Source organism: Salvelinus namaycush, chromosome 12 (assembly GCF_016432855.1).
Source record: "Salvelinus namaycush isolate Seneca chromosome 12, SaNama_1.0, whole genome shotgun sequence".
Lineage (NCBI taxonomy): Eukaryota > Metazoa > Chordata > Actinopteri > Salmoniformes > Salmonidae > Salvelinus > Salvelinus namaycush.
In genome coordinates this window covers 42,074,803-42,094,931 of record NC_052318.1, presented here as the reverse complement: position 1 = coordinate 42,094,931, position 20,129 = coordinate 42,074,803, and the positions used below count along the sequence as shown (strand labels likewise).

Below are 20,129 nucleotides of genomic sequence, written 5' to 3'. Positions count from 1 at the left end.
AACTACCTCCATTTGTCTGTATGGCTTACCTTCAGACGAGTCCCGTGACACACGGCCACCTTCCACCGCAGATGCGGAAGGCTGACATAGGAGGCCGCGGTGGATTGAGACGCAGCCCACGCAAAACTGATATCTGTAGCTTAAACTGAAGGATTTTGATGGGGATGTTTTTATTATGTTACTTAGATTGACGCACCAGCTAGCTGTCTATGTTACTTAGATTGACACACCAGCTAGCTGTCTATGACAGTATCATGAAACCATGAAGAGAGATCCAGATGTTCATCCCATGGATATTTAGAGGGCTTCATGACCACCAGTCAGCTTGTAAAAGAGCTCCTGGTTCAACACCTCTGTCTGCTCTCTGGTGCGTGTGGCAATGAAGATGTAGCTCCCAATGTACACGTGCACAATCTTGCAGGTAGCAGTCACACAGCTGAAGACATCTAAAATAGGAATTACTTAAGACAATAAATGACATACCAGCATAACCATATGGAAAAGATATAGAAGAATTTAACAATATTTTATATGTTCTACCTGGAACTTGTAAGAAATACATATGGCAGCAAATATACTTACAATATTCATAGGAGATTCTTGTAATATCTGAATTACAGTATATGGGTGGGTAACATTTAGACATAACATACATTTGAAGTGTATTCTATAAAAAACATACAAGAGACATTTTAATTTAACCTTCTAAGGTCTCACATATGGGACATTCAAAGTACTTGCATGCCACTGTCTGACGTCACTAGCGCACGCAACGACACACTAATTCAAGAAAGATGGAGAGTCCGCCGCGAGGAGGAGCAGGAGGAAGAAAGGCGGGAAAGCAGAAGGAGGGGGAGAAGAGGAGGAGCAGGAGTGGGAAGGAGGGGGAGGAGAGGAGGAGGAGCAGGTGGAGGAAGGGGATGGGGGAAAGCAGGATGGGGAGAAGAGGATGAGGAGGAAGGAGGGGGAGAAGAGGAGGAGGAGCAGGTGGAGGAAGGGGACGGGGGAAAGCAGGATGGGGAGAAGAGGAGGAGGAAGGAGGGGGAGAAGAGGAGGAGCAGGTGGAGGAGGAAGTGGGATGGGGGAAAGTAGGAGGGGGAGGAGGAGCAGGTGGAGGAAGGAGGAAGGAGGAAAGCAGGAGGGGGAGAAGAGGAGGAGCAGGGGGAGGAAGGGGGACACGGGAAAGCAGGGGGAGGAGGAAGGGGACGGGGGAAAGCAGGAGGAGGAGGAAGGGAAAGAATGACTTTGATAGCAGCAGTGAATCTATTTAGATAGTGGTGATCTCTCAACTATCATTCTCACAATAGCACATTGGTAGTAGTCAGTGACAAATATCAAAGCTAAGCTGGGCTTGGTTAAAACCCTGGATAGGAGGTGCTGCCCAGCTTTAACTATGGAAACTCATACTGGAAAATGTATATACAAATATTGTATTTTTCTTATAGTAATTTTCAGTCTTTCTTATATGTTGACTTGTAAAGAAAACAATGTGAAACCCATAAGGAAAGCATTTATTTTGTAGAGCATACACCTTATAATATTCATAGATGAGTTATAATTAATATATTTTACTCAAATATATCATACCATATCTATGTTGGAAATTCACCACAATCATGTATTCAATAGTGTATGTCATATAAGGCATATAACACATATACAAGTACATCACTGTAAGGAAAAGGAAAAAACATACAAAATCTTACCAGATCCTAGATAACTTATTAGATATTGGTACAAATACTCTTCTTCTGCCATACAATATTCTTATTTGATTTTCATGATTATTTTCCATATGGGTAATCAGCTAGACTATGCTGGTAAACCAGGATAACAAGCTAGACCATGCTGGTCAGACCAGCTAGACCATGCTGGATAACAAGCATAACCAGCTAGACCATGCTGGTCAGACCAGCTAGACCATGCTGGACAACAAGCATAACCAGCTAGACCATGCTGGTCAGACCAGCTAGACTATGCTGGACAACAAGCATAACCAGCTAGACCATGCTGGTCAGACCAGCTAGACCATGCTGGACAACAAGCATAACCAGCTAGACCATGCTGGTCAGACCAGCTAGACTATGCTGGACAACAAGCATAACCAGCTAGACCATGCTGGTCAGACCAGCTAGACCATGCTGGTCAGACCAGCTAGACCATGCTGGACAACAAGCATAACCAGCTAGACCATGCTGGTCAGACCAGCTAGACTATGCTGGACAACAAGCATAACCAGCTAGACCATGCTGGTCTGACCAGCTAGACCATGCTGGACAACAAGCATAACCAGCTAGACCATGCTGGCCAGACCAGCTAGACCATGCTGGACAACAAGCATAACCAGCTAGACCATGCTGGTCAGACCAGCTAGACCATGCTGGTCAGACCAGCTAGACTATGCTGGACAACAAACATAACCAGCTAGACCATGCTAGTCAGACCAGCTAGACCATGCTGGTCAGACCAGCTAGACTATGCTGGACAACAAGCATGACCAGCTAGACCAAGCTGGTCAGACCAGCTAGACTATGCTGGACAACAAACATAACCAGCTAGACCATGCTAGTCAGACCAGCTAGCTGTCTATGACAGTATCATGAAACCATAAAGAGAGATCCAGATGTTCATCTCATGGATATTTAGAGGGCTTCATGGCCACCAGTCAGCTTGTAAAAGAGCTCCTGGTTCAACACCTCTGTCTGTTCTCTGGTGCGTGTGGCCATAAAGATGTAGCCCCCAATGTACTCGTGCACAATCTTGCAGGTAGCAGTCACACAGCTGAAGGCAATGTTCACATTAGCATTGAACTCGATGGCCACCTGGAATAAAGAATAGAGGATTTTGGCAATGAAGCCCTTTCTCTACATCACCAGAGTCATATAAACTCATGGATAAAATTTTTATCTCTGCATCCAGTATGAAGGAAGTTAGAGGTAGTTTTCCGAGCCAATGCTAACTAGCGTTAGCACAATTACTAGAAGTATATGGTATCTACTACCATGCAAGCAGTTAACATAGATTTCCAGTCATTGTGCTAACGCTAGTTTGCAATTGCGCTTACGCTAGTTAGCAACTTCCTTCAAACTGCACGCAGAAGCATAAAAATGGTATCCACGAGTGACTCTGGGAAGTAGATAAAGGGCTTCATTGCCAAAATCCTGAAGTATCTCTTTAATGGTCTTCAGATAAACATTTAAGTCATAATTAGTTGGACCAGGCCCTGGCATATCATCAGACTGCATACACAGAGACACTGAACACTGTACACAAGTCATAACATACCAATCTCATTGCAAATGGTGAGTGGAACCCCAGATTTTTTGTTGTAAAGAAATTAGTTAAAACCCCAGATCCTTTACCCCCTCCATTGAGCAATGCAACAGTTTTCTTTAATTTCCCCAATACAAAATCAAGGACATCTACTGCACTGTACAAACTACACCTTGATTAGGACCTGCCCCTCTTCTTCATACTGAGCCTCACAGCTGCAGTTTAAACAAATTCTAATTGACAACCCCAACATCTGTCTCTGAAATTGTCCAAAATATGAGTTAAACTATCTGCCCCTTGGTCCCTATTCTAACAGCAATCATAAAATCCAGCCTCATTCTTGTCAGAAAACTGCCTCCATTATACTAACATTGAAAAAACCTGGACTGGACGCCAACACCCTAAGCAATTACATACCAATTTCCAACTTGCCATTTCTATCAAAGGTCCTTGAACGTGTGGTCTCAATACAGCTACATAACTACCTTTCAACCAACAATCTGCATGAACCCTTCCAGCCCGGCTTCTGTGCATGGCAGAGAACAAAGACAGCCCTGGTAAAAGTAACAAATAGCTTGTTGATGGCAGCTGATGATGGAGACACTAGCATCCTTTTACTTCTGGGTAAAACTGACTGACAGACAAGAATTTGTGACTCTTGGTAATTATAAATCCAACCCTGCCACAGTCACTCAAGGGGTTCCACAGGGCTCTGTTCTGGGGGACACTCTTGTTCTCTATATACATGCTAGCACTTGGTATACTAATCCGAAGATTTGGATGAAACTTTAATATTTATGCAGATGACACACAAAAATACTCTACATTACGAAAAGTATGTGGACACCTGCTCATCGAAAATCTCATTCCAAAATCATGGGCATTAAAATATGGAGTTGGTCCCCCATTTGCTGCTATTACAGCCTTCACTCTTCTGGGAAGGCCTTCCACTAGATGTTGGAACATTGCTGTGGGGAGCATTAGTGAGATCGGGCACTGATGTTGGCCGATTAGGCCTGGCTCGCAGTTGGCGTTCCAATTCAACCCAAAGGTGTTCGATGGGTTGAGGTCATGGCTCTGTGAAGGCCAGTGAAGTTCTTCCACACTGATCTCGACAAACCATTTCTGTATGGACCTCGCTTTGTGCAGGGGAGTATTGTCATGCTGAAACAGGAAAGGGCCTTCGTGAAACTGTTGCCACAAAGTTGGAAGCACAGAATCATCTAGAATGTCATTATATGCTGTAGTGTTATTGTGTCTCTTCACTGGAACTAAGGGGCCTAGCCCGAATCATGAAAAACAGCCCCAGACCATTATTCCTCCTCCACTAAACTTTACAGTTGGCACTATTCATTTGGGCAGGTAGCGTTCTCCTGGCAGCCGCCAAACCCAGATTTGTCCGTCGGACTGCCAGATGGTGAAGCGTGATTCATCACTCCAGAGAACGTGTTTCCACTGCTCCAGAGACCAATGGCGGCGAGCTTTACACCACTCCAGCCGATGCTTGGGATTGCGCATGGTGATCTTAGGCTTGTGTGCGGCTGCTCAGCCATGGAACACCATTTCATGAAGTTTCCGACGAACAGTTATTGTGCTGACGTTGCTTCCAGAAACAGTTTGGAACTCGGTAGTGAGTGTTGCAACCGAGGACAGATGATTTTTATGAGCTAAGCTCTTCAGCACTTGGCGGTCCCGTTCTGTGAGCTTGTGTGGCTTACCACTTTGCAGCTGAGCCATTGTTGCTCCTAGACGTTTCCACCTCACAATAACAGCACTTACAGTTGACCGGGGCAGCTCTAGCAGAGCAGGAATTTGACAAACTGACTTGTTGGAAAGGTGGCATCCTATGACCGGCCGTGGCCGGCTGCGACAGAGCCTGGACGCGAACCCAGAGTCTCTGGTGTTTCCTCAACCTTTGCCTCTCCCGTGCCCGTTGGGGAGTTGCAGCAATGACACAAGATCCTAATTGGATATGACGAAATTGGAGAGAAAAAGGTGGTAAAAAAAGAAAGTGAAAAAAATAAAAGTTGTGCCTTCCGGGTGGCGCAGTGGTCTAGGGCACTGCATCGCAGCGCTAGCTGCGCCACCCGGGAGGCACAACTTTTCTTTTTTTTTTACTTTCTTTTTTTACCACCTTTTTCTCTCCAATTTCGTCATATCCAATTAGGATCTTGTGTCATTGCTGCAACTCCCCAACGGGCACGGGAGAGACAAAGGTTGAGGAAACACCTGCTTGATTAACCCAGTTGAAACACTGTTCAACTGACGACCGAAGTCAGCCTGCCGGCACCCGGCTCGCCACAAGGAGTCGCTAGAGCGCAATGAGCCAAGTAAAGCCCCCTCGGCCAAACCCTCCCCTAACCCGAACGATGCTGGTCCAATTGTGCGCCACCCTATGGGACTCCTGGTCACGGCCGGTTGTGACACTCCCTGGGATCAAACCCAAGGCTGTAGTGACGCCGCAACACTGCGATGCAGTGCCTTAGATCACTGTGCCACTCGGGAGTCCTTGTCAACCCACCTCTAACCCACATTGAATCCTGCCTCTCTTCAATAAAAACATAGATGCAACAAAACTTCCTCAAGCTCAACAGTGATAAAATGGAACTCCTCACAGGCACCAAATCCACCTTCACCAAAGCTGGCAACCTCACCCTCATCATTGATGACACCATTGTCTCTCCCTCCCTCCACGCACGCAACCTTGGCGTCATCCACCCTCTCCTTTGACCTCCACATAAGAGACTGTCAAATCCTCATTCTTCCACCTCCACAACATTGCCAAAGTCAGGTCCTCCCTCTCTCGTCCTGCCCCTGAAACCCTCATACATGCATTCATCTCCTCCCGTCTTGACTACTACAATTCGCTACTCTCCGGCATCAACTCAAGCTCCCTCCATAAGCTCCAAATGCTTCAAAACCCTGCAGCCCGACTCCTCACCCACAGTCCTGGCAGCACATCACCCATGTTCTCCCGTCAACTTCACTGGTTCCCTGTCTCCCAACGCATTGATTACAAGATCCTCTCAGACCTTCATCTCCCCTACCAACCCACACGCGCACTCGGTAGGGTCTGGAACTCCCTCCCTCCATGAGTCCATCACTATCTTTCAGTCTCTCCTAAAGCCCCACCTCTTTGATAAGGCCTACCCTTTTTGCCTCAATATATTTCATGATATGTAGCCTAACGTACGCAATGATGTGCCAAATCTTGATTAAGGGCATTATTATAAGGTAAGCATTAGAATAAGCCGCCTCAATATTTGCAGCCATAGGTGATAATATCTCTCTAGGAGCTGATCCGTCGTCAGTATTGTGGAATAATATTAAGGTAAGATTTAAATGGATAAAGCGGATCTGAGAGCAGCACTGCTTTTCTTTCGATCCTATCAGTATCGACACATGCCTTAATGATGCACGTAGCGACTGACCGTCCTCTCTGCATGGTGTTTTGGGTAACACGTGTTACATCTTTGGCCGTTAGAGGAAAGCTGCATTGTTAAAATACTCTTAAGCCTAAATTCCATCGCTATAGGGAAACCAGGCCCTGGTCACACCGGTCCACAAATCTGTGCAGCATGGGTGACAGGGCCTTCACGTGGCCTCTCAGCTCTGGAATGTTCTACCTGCACATTCATTTTTGTGTGTTTTGTTTTATACCTTATGCGCATTGAGCCTGGGAAATTCACTTTACAAATGAAATATTATTATTATTACATATTTGATATAATACAGACCAAGTAACAGATACATGAAGAAACATAATTAGGTAAAAAATGAGACGTGTACCTGCTGGATATCCCAGTTGACATTCCACTGCTTCATGATGTTGTATCTCCACGTCTTCACCACATCTCCGGTGCCGAGGTCAATGCGGATGAGACGGTTGTTGGTGACGCCGAGGACCTCATCTTTACGGCATCCCTTAAACCTGTGTTTATACAGGAAATGTGTCGAATTTGGGTAATTTCAAGTGAGATCAGATTTAGTGCTATGTTGACAGGGCAGATATCTGTAAACTATTCCCCCTCAGGAGACTGAAAAGATTTGGCATGGATCCTCAGATCCTCAAAAGGTTCTACAGCTGCACCATCGAGAGCATCCTGACTGGCTGCTTCACTGCCTGGTATGGCAACTGCTCGGCCTCCGACCGAGAGTAGTGCGTACGGCCCAGTACATCACTGGAACCAAGCCTCCTGCCATCCAGGACCTCTATATCAGGCAGTGTCATATCAAGCCCTAGAAATTGTCAAAGACTCCAGCCACCCTAGTCATAGACTGTTCTCTCTGCTACCACACAGCAAGCGGTACCGGAGCGCCAAGTCGAGGTCCAAAAGGCTTCTTAACAGCTTCTACCCCCAAGCCATAAGACTCCTGAATAGCTAATCAAAGGGCTACCCAGACCCCTCTTTTACACTGCTGCTACTCTCTGTTTATGATCTATGCATAGTCACTTTAACTCTACCTACATGTACATATTACCTCAATTACCTCGCCTAACCGGTGCCCCTGCACATTGACTCTGTACTGGTACCCCCTGTATAAAGCCTCGCTTGTTATTTTACTGCTGCTGTTTAATTATTTGTTACTTTTATTTTCTATTTTCTACTTATCTATTTTTTACAAAACACTTATTTTTTTCTTAACTTCTTAAAGCATTGTTGGTTAAAGGCTTGTAAGTAAGCATTTCACTGTAAGGTCTGTTGTATTCTGCGCATGTGACAAATACAATTTGATTTGACTATTTGACAAAAAGACATGTACTCACCTCACCACAAAATAACACACCCCGAACTCAGGTAGAGCCTGCCAGATCTGAAGAAACCTGAGGAGAGCATCTGTTAGAGGGAGCTGGGCCACATTCTGATAGGCTTCCAGGATGCGGGGAGTTAGCTGACCGAGCAGAGGAATGGTTAGAATCACTGGAGACTGAATCTTATTGTTTGCTTCTCTTACCATACATTCGAGTTCCGTCCAGATCACATGACTCTTACCTGTTTGGACTTGTACTTTTTGTGGTAGCGTGGGGATACAAGGCCGTGTGTGTTGATGATGTCATCAGTCTGAGCAGCATTGACCCCGGGGGTGGTTCGCTGCATGTCCAGGAAGGACTGGATATTCTGCACCTCATTAGAGAAGGAGCTGTCTGCTAGACTCTTCCCCTTGGAGGCTAAACGGCAAGCTGCCATCCACCTGCTGTACTGCAGCTCCTAGTGGAAGGGGGAGGAATGGACATATGGAAAGATGGAAAGAAACCATAGCATAGCATAGTGGGATATAGCACATTTATATGTAGGGTCAGGGTGACACTGAAGAGGAAACTGTTCTTATAGCAGTTGGGTCTATTCTTTGCGACATGTTATATACATGTACACAAACCAGTGGTCAAATTCGAATAGCTTTTTACTTATAGGAAAAGTGCTTCGAACAGAGTGAGCTGAGAGTTGAGTTCCTTACATTCTCACAGCGTAGGTAGACCTCATTCATGCCCTGAGCCCCAGGAATCAGCAGTCTGATGCAGAACTTCTGACCAGCCACACTAACGTCTGGGACCACCTCACAGCCTGGGGAGCACAGCACTTCCTTATGGGACCAGTTTGGACTCATTTGGCTTGTTAAAGTCACCAGTGAAGAAACGTCATTATATCTAGAATGTCCTTTCTGATGCTCTATGTACTACACATCTTCGTGTCAACTTGTGTGGTTGTGGTTCTATGTGAAAATGTGGGCTGAATGTAGAGTATGTGCATGTGGGTGGGCATTTTCACCACAGTGAATGTCAGTACATTTGACCTTTGAGATTCATCTGCTGAATGGGCTCCTTGAGGCTCTCCTCTTTACTCTTGTAGTAGGAGATGGATGTGTTGTTGAACGTGAACCAGAACTGCTTATAGCCCTTTAGTGTCAGTCTCTTTGGTCTAGGAGAGAGTGAGATGAAACAAACTAGAATGCTAAGGGTTTTCAGCAACATTGGAAAGGGTACGCAGTTGTATGTCTGTGTGAGTGAGCATGTCAATAAAACCGTAGCGGCGGTTAGTGTGTGTTTGCTTGTGTGTGTGTGTGTGTGTGTGTGTGTGTGTGTGTGTGTGTGTGTGTGTGTGTGTGTGTGTGTGTGTGTGTGTGTGTGTGTGTGTGTGTGTGTGTGTGTGTGTGTGTGTCTATAAACACTCATCCAGACTATCAGAGTCTCATATATCTTGTGTGATCGATATCCAATCTAAAATCCATGGCAGGAAAAGGTGGTCACCGGCAGAAAGATGGATGTGAGTCAGAGGGCGTTCAGCCAGCCAGCCAGCAGTGATGTATGTTGTCAACCCATCTTACCTGAAGATGTTCAAGTAGTCATGCAGCTCTGGTGCTACCGTCATTGTTTCCTGTGAAGAGATAAAACCCTGTGTCTATTTTGTGTCATGTGCGGTTGCAATTCAACTTTTTCCATGTCACTTTTTTTGCTTCCTTACAAATCAGCCCTGATCACCATTACAGACTGCTACAGAATGGTGGATAATCAGAGGGACTAACCAGCATGTCTTCAGCACTGCACTCCTCTGCATCCATCTTCACATTACAGACTGCTACAGTATGGTGGAGAATCAGAGGGACTAACCAGCATGTCTTCAGCACTGCACTCCTCTGCATCCATCTTCACCTCCAAACACTGAAGGGCGGAGTCAAGGTCATCCATGGCAGGACATGATGTCATCAGCCGGGGCTCTGACAGAGACACCTTACCAATGTGGTGCTGAGGATAGCGCACACACAAACGTATAACAGTGTGAAAGAGAAGGGAAGCAATGTGTCATAGACAGAGAATAACCTTTGGGGACAGTTCTTGTTTGTTTACCTGAAGGGCAGCAAAGAGCATCATCTCTTCCTCTGTGCAGCCAACATCCTCTAACAAGATGGCCCAGCGAGCCTGCTCATACATCTGGGTCAGACGGACTGCATCATACTGGAGACGGAGACAAGGTAGATAAAGTGACCGATTACACATAGCACAATTCATGGCCACCATGAGGTAGAAGAAGGAAATAATCGATAGCCCCTCAGAGAGCATGTTGCAGGCCTACCTTGGGCTGCAGGTCATGGAAGCAGTAGTATTTGAAGCGTAGCAGCAGTCTGTCATGCTCCTGCACTCCCTGTTGGAGCAGAGAACGAGACGAATCCAGCCATCTAAAGTCCACAATAAAACACATGTAATTAATTGAATTACACACCGTTATTTTTCACTAACAATACACAGAGTAACATACGCATACCTAAACATATCTATGTGTGTTGTGAACACACAGACACTCACCTGCTGTGAACTTGGGCCTTGTCCACAAGGCTGGTGGGACGGGGCGTCTTGGTGATAGTCTCAGGAGCAGGTAGGCTGACAGACAACATCTTATACACAGCCTCAGTCTGGGGTGAGTCAGCAAAGTGCACAGGCATGCCATTGGACAGGGTGTGAGCTGGACCTGTCGTTATTACACATGCAGTTAGGATATGTTACATGATATTTGGTATGTACTGTACAGTGAAAGCTATTGTACTTAATGTTGCCCATCCATTTTGAAATTTGAAGTGTACCACCAATTCCACTGGACCTACCTGATGAGATCCGAAGGCTTGTTAGATCATATACTACTACTTCCTCCTCTGTGTCTTTCTTCTTTTTCTTCTCCTCCACTGGCCGTAACAACGACAGCTCCTCTGGGTGACGCATGTCTGAGAAGAAGCAGTGTGAGGGGATACTGATTAACACCTGCAACAATGAACCTCTAGTTAGAGAGCACGGTATAGCCCAGACGCACTTCTTCAGGTACCTGCAGAATCGCAACTTTACAAAAAAGATTTCCCCTCTTTCCCATCTCTCCCAATCACCAGCTGGCTTGATGAATGTTTGAACCTGGATCCGTATGTAAAGGGACATACAGTCTTTCTATGGTGTAAGACATTATTCAGAATATGATATGCCCCACTCTTGACCATGTAAAGCATTCATTGGAGGTGAGATTTCTGATATCACCTGGCATTCTGCAATTGACAGGATACACTCATCCTCTATCTGCATTAGACATGTGTTACTACAGTTTAAAGTATTTCATTGCCTACACTTTAGCAGGAGTATACATGCCAGATTGTTTCCAGATACAGTGCATTTTGGAAAATATTCAGACCCCTTGACTTTTTCCACATTTTGTTACGTTTCAGCCTTATTCCATAGTCTGCAGAGAAGAATGGGAGTAACTCCCCAAATACCGTTGTGTCAAGCTTGTAGCGTCATACCCTATAAGACTCGAGGCTGTAATCGCTGCCAAAGGTGCTTCAACAAAGTACTGAGTAAAGGGTCTGAATACTTATGTAAATGAGGTATTTCTGTTTTTTATTTTTAATATATTGGCAAAAATTTCTGAAAACCTGTTTTCGCTTTGTAATCATCAAGGGGATAAAACTGTAAACGTAACAAAATGTGGAAAAAGTCAAGGGATCTGAATACTTTCCAAATGCACTGTATACCTGTATACTGGTAATGACTAAAACTTATTTCAATTCTTAGGACCAATATCGAATTAATTTAGGGCATTTCCAGACCATGTGTATAAATTGTCCATTGCCCCCACTACAGTGCCAACATTTGTCAGACACAGAAGGTTGCATGAGGTTCAATTTCCTAGTGGTCAGATATACTCTCTATACAGACATTTGAAATGGATACAATTTTCAAAACATAATTTTTTCCCAGATACGTTCCCATGTTTCAGAAGAAAGGTGGACACCTAAATCCTTGCCCCAGCACAATTCTACACGTGGCATACACAAGATCTGGAGTTAGTAAGGAGTTTATAAAGTTGACTGGCTAAGTGTCTATTGTACTTAAACATTTCAGTTTTCTAATTCAGTAGACTTTGGAGATCTTCTCTCCCACATGTTTAGAAAAATGTGACCTTATTTGTAAGTAGAGTAGGAAGTCTTTATTGGGAAAATTTTATTCATTTCTGATTTGTTCAAATGATCCCATATTGTTGTCATCAAACAAATCAGAGACCATGGAAATACATTTAGCTTCCCATTCTCTATTTACCACAAGGTTTTCCATTATTCAATACACCCCCATTTTACCAAAGAGGGGCTTGGGATGAATGCTTCCAACAAAGCTCAAAGTTGTATGCAAATTGGAAGCAATCTCACAGGAACATTTTAAAATGGGATTCTTTATCCCTTCCCAGTATTTTGGATTGTACCACAGGGCCCGAAGAGACAACGAACATATGTTAATGTCAAAGACCTCTTGTTTTATGACCTCCCAAGGAGTGGGATCGTTGTTATAAGCCCATTTAAGAGTGTACCTTGCATTAAATACCAAATCGTTTTTCTGAATATCAGGAAGGCCCAGGCCACCTCTATTTCTGTCCATTGATCATTTTGATTGGCTGACTCAAGGGGGTTTGTTTCTCTCTCCAGAGAAACTTCCTGAAAAAAGTAATGAACTTCTTGAACCATTCTCCCGAAAAGGAGAGAGGGATTACACTGAGGAGGTATGTTATAGCTGGGCTAGACAATCTGGACCCTCTCGTTCTAAAATGATTCACCGAAATTGTTGCAACCGTTATTACTAGCCTGTTCAACCTCTCGTATCGTCTGAGATCCCCAAAGATTGGAAAGCTGCCGCGGTCATCCCCCTCTTCAAAGGGGAGACACTCTAGACCCAAACTGTTATAGACCTATATTCATCCTGCCCTGCCTTTCTAAAATCTTCGAAAGCCAAGTTAACAAACAGATCACCGACCATTTCGAATCCCACCGTACATTCTCCACTATGCAATCTGGTTTCCGAGCTGGTCATTGGTGCACCTCAGCCACGCTCAAGGTCCTAAAGGATATCATAACCGCCATCGATAAAAGACAGTACTGTGCAGCCGTCTTCAGCGACCTGGCCAAGGCTTTCGACTCTGTCAATCACCGTATTCTATCACAGACTCAATAGCCTTGGCTTTTCAAATGACTGCCTCGCCTGGTTCACCAACTACATCTCAGATAGAGTTCAGTGTGTCAAATCGGAGGGTCTGTTGTCTGGACCTCTTGCAGTCTCTATGGGGTGCCACAGGGTTCAATTCTCAGGCTGACTCTTTTCTCTGTATATATCAATGATGTCGCTCTTGCTGTTGGTGATTCTCTGATCCAACTCTACGCAGACGACACCATTCTGTATACATCTGGCCCTTCTTTGGACACTGTTAACAAAGCTTCAATGCCATACAACACTCCTTCCGTGGCCTCCAACTGCTTTTAAATGCTAGTAAAACTAAATACATGCTCTTCAACCGATTGCTGCCCGCACACGCCCGCCCGACTAGCAACACTACTCTGGACGGTTCTGACTTAGAATATGTGGACAACTACAAATACCTAGGTATCCGGTAAGACTGTAAACTCTCCTTCCAGACTCACATTAAGCATCTCCAATCCAAAATTAAATCTAGAATCAGCTTCCTATTTCACAGCAAAGCCTCCTTCACTCATGCTGCCAAACATACCCTCGTAAAACTGACTATCCTACCGATCCTTGACTTCGGTGATGTCATTTACAAAATAGCCTCCAACACTGGATGTAGTCTATAACAGTGACATCCGTTTTGTCACCAAAGCACCATATACTACCCACCACTGCGACCTGTATGGTCTCGTTGGCTGGCCCTCACTACATATTCGTCGACAAACCCACTGGCTCCAGGTCATCTATAAGTCTTTGCTAGGTAAAGCCCCGCAGCTCACTGGTCACCATAGCAACACCAACCTGTAGCACGCGCTCCAGCAGGTATATTTCACTGGTCATCCCCAAAGCCAACACTTACTTTGGCCGCCTTTCCTTACAGTTTTCTGCTGCCAATGACTGGAACGAATTGCAAAAATCACTGAAGCTGGAGTCTTATATCTCCCTCTCTAACTTTAAGCATCAGCTGTCAGAGCAGCTTACCGATCACTGCACCTGTACACAGCCAATCTGTAAATAGCCCATCCAACTACCTCATCCCAATATTGCTATTTATCCTCTTGCTCTTTTGCACCCCAGAATCTCTACTTGCACATCATCATCTGCACATCTATCACTCCAGTGTTAATACTAAATTGTAATTATTTTGCCTCTATGGTCTATTTGTTGCCTTACCTCCCTACTCTTCTACATTTGCACACACTGTACATAGATTTTTCCATTGTGTTATTGACTGTACGTTTGTTTATGTGAAACTCTGTGTTGTTGTTTTTAATTGCACTGCTTTGCTTCATCTTGGCCAGGTCGCAGTTGTAAATGAGAACTTGTTCTCAACTGGCCTACCTGGTTAAATAAAATAAAAAAACATGTGGAAGAATGTTCATTTTTATTGTGTCTATTTTACCCAATGTTTTATATATACACTAGATTTCTGACAGACAGCGCTGACAGCGCTGGTTTGAAGCCACCGCGCCTCCATCTTGGCACAATACATGAAAAAACATACAAATTATATTATGTGAGCTAAAAATATAAACGCAACATGTAAAGTGTTGGTCCCATGTTTAATGTGCTGAAATAAAAGATACCAGAAATGTTCCATATGCTCAAAAACCTTATTTTGCTTGGATTTTGTGAACAAATTCGTTTACATCCCGGTTAGTGAGTATTTTTCCTTTGCCAAGACAAGCCATTCATCTGACAGGAGTGGCATATTAAGAAGCTGATTAAACAGCAAATTTGGCAGTACGTCCAACCGGCCTCACAACCGCAGACCACGTGTAACCACGCCAGCCCAGCACCTCCACATGCGGCTTCTTCACCTGTGGGATGGTCTGAGACCAATCACCCGGACAGCTGATGAAACTGTGGGTTTGCACAACCAAAGTATTTCTGCACAAACTGTCATAAACCGTCTCAGGGAAGCTCATCTGCGTGCTCGTCATCCTACCCAGGGTCTTGACCTGACCGAATTTCGGCAATGTAACCAACTTCAGTGGACAAATGCTCACCTACGATGACCACTGGCATGGTGGAGAAGTGTGCTCTTCAAGTATGAATCCCGGTTTCAACTGTACCGGACAGATGGTGTCATGTGGGCGTGCGGTTTGCTGATGTCAACATTGTAAACAGAGTGCCCCATGGTGGAGGTGGGGTTATGATATGGGCAGGCATAAGCTACAGACAAACACAATTACATTTTATCAATGGCAATTTGAATGCACAGAGATACCTTGACGAGATCCTGAGGCCCATTGTCGTGTCATTCATCTGCCGCCATCACCTCACGTTTCAGCATGATAATGCACAGCCCCATGTCATGAGAATCTGTGCACAATTCCTGGAAGATGAAAACGGCCCAGTTTTTTCATGGCCTGCTTACTCAGACATGTTATCCATTGATCATGTATGGGATGCTCTGGATAGATGTATACGACAGCGTGTTCCTGTTCCCGCCAATATCCAGCAACTATCCAGCACAAAGCCATTGAAGCCATTTTTTTAAGGTATCTGTGACTATTTGATGCATATCTGTATTCCCAGAAATGTGAAATCCACACAGTAGATTAGTGCCTATTGAATTTATTTTAATGGACTGATTTCCTTATATGAACTGTAACTCAGTAAAGTCTTTTAAATTGTTACACGTTGCCTTTATATTTGTGTTCAGTGTATAAAAACATTTACCAGAATGTTTTATATGTAACTAATTGGCCAATACATAGCATCAGCAATCCAGGGTTTATATACATCGTTGATTTTACCACCATTTTTATGCCTTATTGTTTTTAATTGGAAGTCCGATACCCAGCCATCACAAGCTCACTGGGTTATGGAATGTTATGGCCCATCTCAAAGCTAAAATATTTCACCCGTGGCTCCACTCAAAAGTTAGTTTTATAAGGTCTGGCAGCCATTCCTCGACTACTTTGAGAGTAACCTCTCTGCTGAGAACTTAATGTAGCCCCTATTCTATTGTGTTGTTTCTGTCCTTAATTTCCACCAGCGGTTCCATAGGATAGTACCCATGTAATCTTAATTGATGCGCCCAAGTGTAACAGGGGAATTTAGTTATTGTACCTGATGTTGTGTTATGTTTGTTACTGTAGATAATGCTCCGCTTTTATGTGTTCCAATTACAATAATATCTGCAACAATAACTTCTTACTTTTATTTAGGTAGGAACTTCTCATACATGTACTTACTCAGCAGACGACAGACCCCCATAACAGTTTGGAAGACTGGACGAGAGAAGCAGGCCTGAAGCCTCAGAGTGGTCCCGTTGGGTAGGCCCAGTTTCAGGGGCTTGTGCTGGGGGGTGAGGCTCAGGCGAGCATCGGCATGGATCTCATACTTCTCAAGGGTCCAGGATAGTTGGAGCAGCCACTGCTGCTTCTGCTCCCACCACAGGGCATGGTCTGACCAGTCCTTCTTTATCTCTGGGGTGGACAGAGGAGTCTGTCGGTGATTTATATTAACACATCTATGGTGTGTCTCATAGATACTTTGAATCTTGTTTTGAAATCAATATTCATGTTCTGATTTACAGATATTGTGGAGTACGTGTCTATAATAACTTACTACACCCCACGATTAAGATATCAACAACCCTGAGAAATTACAAAATAGATACTCATATACAATCTAAAAATATACTGTATCTTAAATATAGTCCCAAGATGGACGTTGAAGTGTACGTTGGTAGGGAACTCACGTGTCTTCTCCACAATTCTGAGTACGACACCACCAATGTGCAGGTCTGAGGTCACGCTAACTTTGAAGGGTGTGGCCTCTGGGCCAAGCTCCTCCACTGTCACAGACAGATCCCAAGCAGCCATACTTACAGAGGGAAAATATATCACTCATCTTTTATTATTGGTATTAATTGTGATAAGTGATGCTACATCATGGCTTTAACAATAAACTCTCGTTTGAAGACGCTGTACTGCAAAGTGGTAATACAACCATCGGGTTATGCCACATTTAAGATAGTAACACACATTAACACATTTTTCAATTAAAGCAAAAATTCATACTTTTGGGGGAAAGTAAAATGCTGAACTCTGATAGTGTACGGTTATTTATAAACAGACAAATCTGGGGAACATGGTAATGCCCTGAATCAAACTACAGGTCAAATATTAGGCCGACCCTAGTCTTGGCCATTCCCCACATTAAAATATATTGTAATATTGTACTCCACCAACACATTATAATAAGACCAAGATCATATTACTTCCTGTAAATTAATGAGCCCTTTCATAGTCATCTGTTCAATAACCCCAATACCCCCTATCCAAGCTTTTATATCTGCCCCTCCTTTTAGGACAAGACCAATTGGACTGTTAGATTATCATAGGAATAATAAAACGTTACCCCAGTAAGCCACTATTCAGTTTGGGCAATTCTAGTTCTGTTCTGTGCCTCAACATCACCCTGTCTGTCTCCATTTTCATAGAGTATCTCTATCAGTGTCTCTATAGTCTCTGCCCTGGGAGGACATTGTTGTTCCCTTACCTAGTTGTAGTCGCAAACAAAATGTTCTTTAGAGTCAAACACCAGGTGCCCTCAGTCTCTACCACTGTTTGGTGGTCTTTGCAGCTTGTGAAATATCTCAGTCACTTCCTCCTGTCTATCTCCCTCTCGGTCTTAGTGTCTGCGGTCTTATCCTGTGTAAATGTCAAGAGATGGAGGACTGTTCCTCTTTCACATAACATCAGGGCTGTAGGTGCTTGTTTTAAAGGGGGAGTTATCAGATACTGTTGCTGAGCAACTATTGTATTGACAAACATGCAAGAATAATTTTCCATATGTGTAAACACATATTGGTATTGGGATAGTTATAAGAACAACTTGATTAGTTGCCATCTAAAAAAAAATATTCTACAATAAAAATTAATAAAAAAAAAATAATGGATAGTTAAAGATGCAATCCAGGATCTTAAGCGCTTATACATTTAAAATATTGTACGAATTGGAATTTGTAACATATTCTATGCAGGACGTAACATATCATACAAAATGGATGGCGTAGTACACAATGTTCAGGGACACGTTTTTGACTCGAGCACTACTTACAAAACTACTGGCAAAAATGATACCAAAGCTCTAGTGCATCACTAACGTAGTCTGTTAATGGGTCGGTGGAGTTTAGACACTCCTGAGGGCTTGTGAGGAAGACCCTCTAGTGGTCAATTACAGGTTAATCATGAGATGCAAGGTTTGTAGGGAAATACTTTTCGTACATTTAGAAAGTACATTAACTTTTCTTTAACCAAGCAGTATGCAAAGCCATGCTGATTAGCAAAAGTGGAACATGCTTGAAGGGTTTTCCCAGTTTGGAAAGGAAGAAAATAGAAGCAGAAGGATGCATAACCACAGACACAGATCAATATAGAAATAAACTCAGCATAAAAAGAAACGTCCTCTCACTGTCAACTGCGTTTATTTTCAGCAAACTTAACATGTGTAAATATTTGTATGAACATAACAAGATTTCAACAACTGAGACATAAACTGAACAAGTTTCATAGACATGTGACTAACAGAAATGGAATAATGTGCCCGTGAGGGGTCAAAATCAAAAGTAATAGTATCTGGTGTGGCCACCAGCTGCATTAAGTTCTGCAGTGCATCTCCTCCTCATGGACTGCGCCAGATTTGTCAGTTCTTGCTGTGAGATGCTACCCCACTCTTCCACCAAGGCACCTGCAAGTTCCCGGACATTTCTGGGGGGAATGGCCCTAGCCCTCACCCTCCGATCCAATAGGTCCCAGACGTGCTCAATGGGATTGAGATCCGGGTTCTTCGCTGGCCATGGCAGAACACTGACATTCCTGTCTTGCAGGAAATCACGCACAGAACGAGCAGTATGGCTGGTGGCATGGTCATGCTGGAGGGTCATGTAACGCACAGAGTTGAGATTGCCTGCAATGACAACAAGCTCAGTCCGATGATGCTGACACACCGCCCCAGACCATGACTGACCCTCCACCTCCAAATCGATCATGCTCCAGAGTACAGGCCTCGGTGTAACAATCATTCCGTCGATGATTAACACAAATCTGACCATCACCCCCTGGTGAGACAAAACCGCGACACACCAGTAAAGAGCACTTTTTGCCAGTCCTGTCTGGTCCAGCGACGGTGGGTTTGTGCCCATAGGCAACGTTGTTGCCGGTGATGTCTGGTTAGGACCTGCCTTACAACAGGCATACAAGCCCTTAGTCCAGCCTCTCTCAGCCTATTGCGGACAGTCTGAGCACTGATGGAGGGATTGTGTGTTCCTGGTGTAACTTGGGCAGTTATTGTTGCCATCCTGTACCTGTCCCGCAGGTGTGATGTTCGGATGTACCAATCCTGTGCAGGTGTTACACGTGGTCTGCCACTGCGATGACGATCAGCTGTCCGTCCTGTCTCCCTGAAGTGCTGTCTTAGGCGTCTCACAGTACAGACATGGCAATTTATTGCCCTGGCCACATCTGCAGTCCTCATGCCTCCTTGCAGCATGCCTAAGGCACATTCAAGCAGATGAGCAGGGACCCTGGGCATCTTTCTTTTGGTGTTTTTCAGTCAGTAGAAAGGCCTCTTTAGAGTCCTAAGTTTTCATAACTGTGACGTTAATTGACTACCGTCTGTCTGTAAGCTGTTAGTGTCTTAACAACCGTTCCACAGGTGCATGTTCATTAATTGTTTATGGTTCATTGAACAAGCATGGGAAACAGTGTTTAAACCCTTTACAATTTAGATCTGTGAAGTTATTTGGAATTTTACGAATTCTTTGAAAGACAGGGTCCTGAAAAAGGGACGTTTCTTTTTTTGCTGACTTTGCCTTTGAGAAACATTTTGCATAACAGGATTAATTTCACTTGTACAT

The 20,129-nt window shown here is 44.2% G+C and overlaps 1 protein-coding gene across 1 annotated transcript; it reads right to left on the bottom strand.

Annotated features, from left to right (window-relative positions):
- Positions 1–1,499: 1,499 nt before the first annotated feature.
- On the bottom strand, positions 1,500–18,756 carry LOC120057257 (fermitin family homolog 3-like). The gene is made up of 14 exons (XM_039005804.1): positions 16,968–18,756; positions 16,459–16,692; positions 10,870–10,986; positions 10,574–10,736; positions 10,344–10,446; positions 10,118–10,225; positions 9,881–10,015; positions 9,598–9,647; positions 9,067–9,191; positions 8,731–8,837; positions 8,268–8,483; positions 8,042–8,166; positions 7,063–7,204; positions 1,500–2,822 (listed from the first exon to the last, which is right to left on the bottom strand). The coding sequence occupies exons 1-14, from the start codon at positions 17,089–17,091 to the stop codon at positions 2,643–2,645; spliced, it is 1,929 nt and encodes a 642-aa protein (XP_038861732.1). The 5' UTR covers positions 17,092–18,756; the 3' UTR covers positions 1,500–2,642.
- Between the last annotated feature and the right edge of the window lie 1,373 nt (positions 18,757–20,129).

Coding starts and splice junctions, on each gene's coding strand:
- LOC120057257 (XM_039005804.1), bottom strand. CDS start 17,091: ATGGCTGCTTGGGATCTGTCTGTGACAGTGGAGGAGCTTGGCCCAGAG. Junction 16,693..16,967: donor CAGAATTGTGGAGAAGACAC/GTGAGTTCCCTA, acceptor TGTCCACCCCAG/AGATAAAGAAGGACTGGTCA. Junction 9,648..9,880: donor GCAGTGCTGAAGACATGCTG/GTTAGTCCCTCT, acceptor ATCTCTTCACAG/GAAACAATGACGGTAGCACC.